Here is a 9355-nt window from a genome sequence, read left to right as displayed (position 1 = left end):
TTCTGATGCCTCAGATTGCGGGCAAAATTGCTGCCTTAGAGAATCAGTTATAACTTTATACTTCGTTGTAAAATGGTACAGCAAGTGGAGCTGCTACCTCACACTTTCAGCGACCAGGTTTCAGTTCTGACCTCGGGTGCTCTAATGTGGAGGGTGCATGAGACTGTGAGGGAATAAATATTGATGCTAATCTACTTGGGATAAAAGAGGCACGACTGCGCAGGCAGTCCTTTATAAACGGAAGGTTTATAAAGGGAAACAATCTTCAATGGTTTTCTCGATTCACAGAAAGCAGGCAGCGGAGTAAGTCACTGTTTTTTGGGAGAAAATTCAGATTTTTTTTAACTACAAAGGATAAAAGAGGCACGACTGCGCAGGCACATGACCTCAGGGCGCGGAAGGCTTAAAAAGAACACCGCCATATCCAGCGGGCAGCGGAGTGAGAGGGTACAGAGTGATAAGGCTTTGGCTCAACGGGCTTAGGCGGAAACGGGAAGAGGCTTCCTGCAACTGTTGAATCTTATAGTAAAGGGATAAGTTACAGGTTTATTTATTTAGTAATAACAGTAGCATTAGAGGTATGCATCTAGGATTAGTGTTGCGCTTGGAGTGCCAGATGTGGGGACCCTGGGAGACTCCCAGCCTCCCCAAGGACTACATCTGCACCAGGTGCATTGAGATGAGGCTCCTTAAGGACCACGTTCGGGATCTGGAGCTGCAACGATGACCTTCAGCTAATTAGGGAAAGTGAGGAGGTGATTGATAATACCTATAGAGAGATAGTAGACAGCACCTCTGTGACAGTCCCCCTCAGAAATCCCTATATCGTTTTAGATACTGTTGGAGAGGTTGACCTGACAGAGGAAGACCACAGCGAACGGGACTCTGGCACTCTGCCCAGTGCCGTGATCGAGAGAGCAAGGAGAAATGCCGTCGTTATAGGGGATTCCATCGTGAGGGGAACAGACATGGGATTCTGCGAGCCAGACAAGGATACCCGGATGGTGTGTCGCCTCCCCGGTGCCAGGGTACGGGATGTCTCAGATCAGGTCCAGAGTATTCTGAGGAGAGAGGGCGAGCAGCCAGAAGTCTTGGTACACGTTGGTACCAATGACATAGACAGAAAAAGAGAGGAGGTCCTGAAGGAAGATTACTGGGAGCTAGGAAGGAAATTGAAAAGCCGGACCTCCCGAGTAATAATCTCAGGATCACTGCCTGAGACATGCGCTAATGAAGGAATGTGAGGCTAACTAACTGATGCAGGGGGCAGGGCTTCAAATTTTTGGATCACTGGGATCTATTTTGGGGGAGGTATGACTTATACAAAATGATGGGTTACACATGAACTCAAAGGGTACTAATATCCTGGTGGGATTGTTTAATATAACTGTTAGAGAGGTTTTAAACTAAGTTGGCAGGGGGAAGGAAACTAGGGTGTTAGGGTTGAGGAAGAGGAAAACAGAAATAAGTCAAAGATATTGTGCAGCAAAGATGGCAAGAAGGACAGACAAGTGAATAGACAGGATAATTTGCTGTGCGATAGAAACATAGCAAAATCGGTAACAGATATTGATCTAAATGTACTGTATTTAAATGCACACAGCATTAGAAAGAAAGTGGATGACCTTGCTGTACAGCTACAGATTAAAAGATATGATGTTGTGGCCATCACTGAGTCGTGACTAAATGATGCATGTGACTGGGAGCTGAATGTTCAAGGATACACAGTGTATAGGAAAGATAGGAAGGTCGGTAAAGGGGGTGGCGTGTCCATGATGGTAAGCAACGATATCAAATCACTAGAAAGAAGGGACACAGGATCAGAAGAGGTAGAATCCTTATGGGTCGATTTAAGAAATGGCAAGGGTAAAAAGCCACAAGGTGATGATGAGGCTTTATAAAACCTCAAAAGTGCAATTCAGCAGACAAGTTACAGCTGGAAATAGAAAAAGCTGGATCAAATTTTTGGATCATTGGGATCTATCTTTTGTCAGAAGGAAAATGTCAAGATAATTATGGGGGATTTTAATATGAAAGTGGATTGGGGAAGTCAGGAAGGTACTGGATCTCAGGAGAGGGAGTTTGTAGAATGCCTACGGGATGGCTTTTTGGAGCAGCTTGTCCATAAGCCCACCGGGGGATCGGCTGTTTTGGATTGGGTGCTGTGTAATGAGCCCGAGACGATTAGGGAGCTAGAGGTAATGGAACCCCGTGGAAGTAGTGATCATAACACGATTGAGTTCAGTTTCAAATTTAAAAAGGAGAAGGTGGTATCAGGTGTATCGATATTTCAGTGGAACAAAGGAAATTACAGTGGTATGAGAGAGGAATTGGCCCAAGTTGATTGGAAAAGTAAGCTAGATGGAGGGATGGTAGAGCAGAATTGGATCAAATTCCTACAAGAAATAAGGAAAGTGCAAGAAAAATATATTCCAAGAAAAAAGAAAATCATGAATGGAAAAATGGTACAAATGTGGCTAACGAGAGAGGTTAAGGCTGAAATAAAAGCAAAGTGGACGGCGTACAAGGAAGCAAAAATTAGTGGGAAAACTGAGGACTGGACAACTTTTAAAAACTTACAGAAGGAAACTAAGGAAGTCAATAGGAAAGAAAAGATGGATTATGAAAGGAAGATGGCAACTAACATAAAAAGAATACTAAGAGTTTTAAAAAAAATACTGTATATGAAGAGTAAAAGAGTGACATGGGTAGATAGAGGACCAATTGAAAATGATGCTGGAGAAATTATAATGGGTAACAACGAGATGGCAGAGGAACTAAATGAGTATTTTGCATCAGTCTTCACAGTGGAAGACATTAGCAACATACCTGATAGCCAGAGGTCTCAGGGAATAGAATTAGGTACAGTCAAGATTACTAAAGAGAAAGTGCTTGGGAAGCTAAATGGACTAAGGATAGATAAGTCTCCCGGACCGGATGAGGTGCACCCACGGGTTCTGAAGGAGGTGGCTTTGGAGATTGTGGAGGCATTGAAAATGATCTTCCAGGAATCAATAGACTCTCGCATGGTTCCGGAGGACGGGAAGGTCGCAAATGTAATTTCGCTGTTTAAGAAAGGAGGGAGGCAGCAAAAAGAAAATTGCAGACCTATTAGTCCGACATCAGTAGTTGGAAATAAGATTGACAAGGGAGAGGCTGTGGATGTTGTGTATTTGGATTTTCAAAAGGCCTTCGATAAGGTGCCGCATAAGAGGCTATTTAGTAAGATGAGAGAAAGATATTGGAATGGGTGGAGCATTGGCTGATAGGCAGAAAGCAAAGGTTGGGAATAAAGAGATCCTATTCTGGTTGGTTGCTGGTTACTAGTGGTGTTCCGCAGGGGTCGGTGTTGGGGCCACTTCTTTTTACACTGTATATCAATGATTTAGATTATGGATTAAATGGTTTTGTGGCTAAGTTTGCAGATGACACCAAGATAGGTGGAGGAGCAGGAAGTGATGAAGAAATGGGAAGGTTGCAGAGAGATTTGGTCAGTTTAGGAGAGTGGGCAAAGAAATGGCAGATGAGATACAATGTTGAGAAATGTACAGTTGTACATTTTGGAAGAAGAAATAATCGAGCAGATTATTATTTAGATAGGGAGAAAATTCAAAAATCAGAAGTGCAAAGGGACTTGGGGGTCCTCGTGCAGGATACTCTAAAGGTTAACCACCAAGTTGGATTGGCAGTAAGGAAAGCAAATGCTATGTTGGCATTCATTTCAAAAGGAATAGTGTATAAGAGTAAGGAGGTGATGATGAGGCTCTATGGGGCACTGGTGAGACCCCATTTGGAATACTGTGTGCAGTTTTGGGAAGGGATCTTAGAAGGGATGTACTGATGTTGGACAGAGTTCAGAGAAGATTTACGAGGCTGATTCCTGGAATGCAGGGGCTAACATATGAGGAACGTTTGTCGGCTCTTGGACTGTATTCATTAGAGTATAGAAGAAAGAGAGGGGATCTCATAAAACATTTTGAATGTTGAAAGGGTTGGACAGAGTAGATGTGGAAAGGCTGTTTCCCTTGGTGGATGAGTCCAGGACAAGAGGCCACAGTCTTAGAATTAGAGGTTAAAACAGAGATGAGGAGAAATTTTTTTAGCCAGAGGGTCATGGATTTATGGAATTCGTTGCCACATACAGCTGTGGAGGCCCAAACATTAAGGGTGTTTAAGGAGGAGATTGATAGGTATCTAATTAGTCAGGGTATCAATGGATATAGGGAAAAAGCTGGAAATTGGAACTAGGTGGGAGAATAGTTTAGCTCATGGTGGAGTGGCCTAGCAGGCTCGATGGGCCGAAAGGCCTACTTTGGCTCCTTTGTCTTGTGACCTAGGATTCATGCAAATGAATGGTGCTTGATATGGACTCAGTGGACTAAAGGGCCTGTTTCTCGAAATTATTTAAGGTCTTTTGCTCTACTTCTTAAAACAAATTTGCCTTATTCTAATGAACAGGACTTCTGGTTTAATTTGAATTTTAGGAACCAGTGAGTAGAGAGGAAAAAAATTCGTGTGATGAGGGAAAAAATATCTCAATACATTACTCGAATGTCACTCTTTTGGCCAGTCAGAATTCTACATCAATAATCATTACCTTATGTCATATCCCAGCATTTCAACACAGGAACAGCACAACTGCATGCAAATACTGAAAAGTAGCTTTAAACAAAAGAGATGGCTGAATGCCTAGCAGATGCTGACTCAGCACCGCTAATTTCCACTTGAAAAACATCAGTATTTATATACCATTTGTGGGCCATGATAGATCTTCACAAATAGGCCCCAATTTCACCCTCTCCCACTACGCAGACAATAGCAGATTTGCAAAGCTTTGTGGACACCATTCTGCCAAAATGCAAGAGAAAAAAACCCAAAAGGTTTGGATATAAATGCTACAATACCAATCTATTTGGTCCATTTGTCTTGCATCAGCATTGATCCAAATAAGCATTTACCCTATCCCCATGTCCCATAAATCCTTGCTGTCCAAAATTAATTCAAAGATTAACACAGAGCTACCACAACTGTTGAAGCCAACAAATGAATGAAGACACAAGACAATGCACAGTCTGGGATCTAGAGCAAAATAAACCTGCTAGAGGAAATCAGTAGGTCAAACAATACCTGTGGACATTTTGGATCATGGTTCTGCACTAGGTCTGCTGAATTGCACTCTTGAGGTTTTATAAAGCCTCATCATCACCTTGTGGCTTTTTTTTTAAAATTCCAAGTCCATCAAGACTACTTTCAATATTAGTTGATAGAAGTCAAGATGGTGCAGATAAATTTCAATTCTTTGCTTAGCGCTTTCTTTCCAAAGCGAGTCACCAAATATTTTCACTCAGGATTACTACAGCTGAATCAAGATAAAATTCCAACACTGAGGCCAGACTAACTGGTCTATAATTTCCTTTCTTCTGCCTCTCTCTCTTCTTTAAGAGTGGAGTGGCATTTGGAAGTGACATTTGCAATTTTCCAGTCTTCCCAGTCTTCCCCCCTTCCTTCACCATTCCCCATTCCTATTTCCCTCTCTCACCTTATCTCCTTACCTGTCCATTGCCTCCCTTTGGTGCTCCTACCCCTTCCCTTCCTTCCGTGGTTTTCTGTCCTCTCCTATCAGACTCCCCTTTCTGCAACCCTTTCTCTCTTCCATCAATTAGATTCCCAGCTCTTTACTTCACCCCCTCCTCCTCTTCCGGTTTCACCTACCACTTTGTACTTCTTCCTCCTCCCCCTCCCATTCTCTTACTCTGACTACTCCTCTTCCTTTCCAGTCCCGATGAAAGATTTTGGCACAATATAGCAAATGTTTACTCTTTTCCACAGGTACTGCCTGACCTGCTGAGTTTCTCCAGTATTTTGTGTGTGTTAAAATGAATAATATCATGCTTATCCACATTATACTGCATACTCCACCATAACGTGTTTTGAATTTGGGCTTCTAATTCCACTGAGCCCAACATGACAGAGAACAGAAAGAAATTTTAAAAAAATACTGGCAATTCGCCACCTGAAACAATCTTGTTTTCGATTTAATCATTAAAAATAATTTCTCTTCGAGTCACTTGGCAAAAACACTTAACATGAAACCCTTTTGTTAAACCCGTCGACCTCCATGCTGGCAGTTGTTCCATGAAATCAGAAAGCAACCAACAAAGGGACTTGAATTTTCCTTTGTCATGCAAACTAAAGTGAAACTGACTCAGAAAACGGTGAACAACAAATATCAGGGATTAGAGTCAAAATTGCAACTGTATGCATACCACTGCAACGGAATCGTGGTATGAAAGAAAGCTAATGCAAAATTAAGGAAAACAAAAACCAACCTAGAGGATCTTCAGTAGATGAGAAAAAGGGAGCAAGCAACAGAAACAAACAACATTTGATGACTGCCAAAGGAAATGCATTTGAGACACTAATAGCAGAACCTGCTGTCCAGGAAGACGGTGGAGTTGAACATAATGCCAGTAAAAAAAATCAACAGAAATAACAAAATCTGCTCCACAGCACAGCACAGAAATCAGTTTTTCAGCCCATCTCTTCCATGTTGACCGTGATGCCCACCACCACTAGTCCCACTTGTCCCTCCTTTGGCTCATGTCTCTCATCTCCTTTCCTATCCAATATTTGTTCAGTTTTCATGGTAATTGTATTTGTCTCCACCATAGATCACTCCAGATATTCATCACATTCCGTGTGAAAAACTTACCCCTTAGGTCTCCTTCAGAATTTTCTTTCAATTAGTGCCCTTTAGATCTAGTTGCCCTTTTTCTCGAAAAAAGATTCTCTATCCTGTCTCTTGCTCTCACAACTTTGTAAACCTCTATAAACCATATACCCATATAACAATTACAGCACAGAAACAGGCGATCTCAGCCCTTCTAGTCCGTGCCGAACGCTTACTCTCACCTAGTCCCACCAACCTGCACTCAGCCCATAACCCTCCATTCCTTTCCTGTCCATATACCTATCCAATTTTTTTTAAATGATAAAATCGAACCTGCCTCTACCACTCCTTCTGGAAGCTCGTTCCACACAGCTACCACTCTCTGAGTAAAGAAGTTCCCCCTCGTGTTACCCCTAAACTCTCAACTCACGTCCTCTTGTTTGAATCTCCCCTACTCTCAATGGAAAAAGCCTATCCATATCAACTCTATCTATCCCCCTCATAATTTAAAATATCTCTATCAAGTCTCCCCTCAACCTTCTACGCTCCAAAGAATAAAGACCTAACTTGTTCAACCTTTCTCTGTAACTTAGGTGCTGAAACCCAGGTAACATTCTAGTAAATCTCCTCTGTACTCTCTCTATTTTGTGGACATCTTTCCTATAATTCGGTGACCAGAACTGTATACGATACTCCAAACTTACACCTCCACCCTCCTACATTCCAGTGAGAATAACCCAGTTTCTCTATCTCTCCTTATCCCTCCATTCCAAGCCGACATCCTGGTGAATCTCTTCTGCATTCTTTCATAGAATGCTTTCAGAGCCTCCCTGTAGTGTAGCAACTGGAAATGTATGCAATTTTCTCAGAGTGGTCTAAACAACACTTTATACAACCTAACCAGTGTTGTGTTGTACATTGATACTTATTTGTGCACTGGGCTGAGAAGTAATTTTTCAGTTAAATGTTTGTATTAATCTCAGTTTCTACCCACGTGGTGAGGTGGGGGGACGGGAGGCTGTATTCCCGGAAAACCTTTTGAATCGCAGTTTTTCAAAATGCAGACACATCATCAGTGCATGCGTCAAGAAATGCAAGTTGAGACAAAAATTCGCATCTAAGTGCTGTGAGTGAATTTTTATTCAGTATTTCAGATTTTGATTTTTGATAGTGATTTATGAATTTAGCAAGGGTGGTTTTCCACTACGTGAACTACACTATCTGAGGGGTCATCTGAGATAGTTACACGCATGCATGCACGCACGCACGCACACACACACAATCCATCCTTTTACAGTATTTGCCATGGATTTGGTTTAATCTTCCCAACAGATAATTTTCCTTTCTTCATCTACACTTGAATCATCTTAGCAATGAGAACAACCCAGATTACACTGTTCAAGTGTACTAGTATTAAAAGGGTTCAAATTCTTTTTTCTACCTGTGGAATGGTGGCGTGTTCATCCTGGGAGGTGGCTGGCATGGAAAGTGTGATCAATTCTTTCATCGTCATCTTCAGAAGACTCCAGTTGGAGCACCTAGGCTCGGAGGAGACCAAGGCCTAAAGATAGAAAATTTAAAAGACTCCAATCTGAAATACACATCCATCCTTCTGTAATATTTGTCTTGTGTTTGGTTCATCCACCCCAACAAACAAACAGTTCCCCTTCCTTCTACAGTTAAAGTGAACAGTATTGCTTAATTTAGAAAAGAAAAAAAAATCTTTATATGCCCTGATTACCAAATCAAAACGGTATTTGATGAAACAAAGCTATGAATATTTATTTGTTCATTTTTCACAGAAGATCCCCTCAAATCCACTCCAAAGTTCTTACCCCTTATCCCCAAAATCAGTGTCCTATAGTTTTATTCAACTCTGAAATGGTTAAAAATGATCTCCAGTCTCTCCTATAAATTACTCATTATTTTATACACCTCAATCATGTCCACACTTAAACTCTACTCCAAGGAAGTTAAGAGGCTATCCTCTCCAGTCTGTCATTTTGAGCTCAAATGCTCCAATTCAGCCAACATTGTGGTGAATCTCCTCTGCTCCCTCTCCGGCGCTATCATCTTTTTGATAGCATGGCAACTAGAACTGTATACAGTTCTAGTATAACTTCACCGCCCCCCCCCCCCCCTTACCTGAATGTAAAATGGGATTCCAGCACTGCGTCTGGTTGGGCACAGCTTGGATTCTGGGGCACTGGACTTAATTTCCTGTAAAACGTCTTCAAGCCACTGCAGAGTTAACTTCTGCAGATCTCCATGATTGCATCTAAAAATAGGACAAAACATCTGTGTGCTTACTTCCGTCTGCTAATATTCTTTATCTGCATTCTCCAACCAAAAGTCTTTATTGCTCTCTTCATTCAATGCAGAAGCGTGGCTACCACAGTACTGTGCAAAAGTCTTGGTAGGCATATATTTATATTTAGGGTGCCTAAGACCTTTGTACAGTACGGTATTTGTCAACATAGAGCGGAGAGCAAGTTTGTATATCTGGCAGGAGCAAAGGATGTTGGGAATGGCACGGGTGCAGACATACCCAGTCCTGCGACACCAGGCAAGGTCATTTGGTTCCAACAAGTTGTTTATGGATCATTACTGAATGTCTCTCTGGTGCTTCCTGCTCCCTGTCCTCTCCCTTTCCCTTTTCCCAATCATTGTCCCCTCTGCCTGCCT

The 9355-nt window shown here is 42.0% G+C and overlaps 1 protein-coding gene across 2 annotated transcripts in view; it reads right to left on the bottom strand.

Annotated features, from left to right (window-relative positions):
• Nucleotides 1–9355, bottom strand: part of LOC140730381 (tRNA (32-2'-O)-methyltransferase regulator THADA-like) — a 403880-nt gene that overhangs the window by 310473 nt on the left and 84052 nt on the right. For both annotated transcript variants that reach the window (XM_073050701.1, XM_073050702.1), the window contains exons 22-23: nt 8816–8948; nt 8112–8231 (exon numbers count right to left, since the gene is read on the bottom strand). In XM_073050701.1, coding sequence (XP_072906802.1) covers nt 8112–8231; nt 8816–8948 — 253 coding nt within the window. The remainder of the gene's footprint in view (nt 1–8111; nt 8232–8815; nt 8949–9355) is intronic.

Source organism: Hemitrygon akajei, chromosome 7 (assembly GCF_048418815.1).
Source record: "Hemitrygon akajei chromosome 7, sHemAka1.3, whole genome shotgun sequence".
Taxonomy (NCBI): Eukaryota; Metazoa; Chordata; class Chondrichthyes; order Myliobatiformes; family Dasyatidae; genus Hemitrygon; species Hemitrygon akajei.
This window is presented reverse-complemented; position numbering and strand designations above follow the sequence as displayed.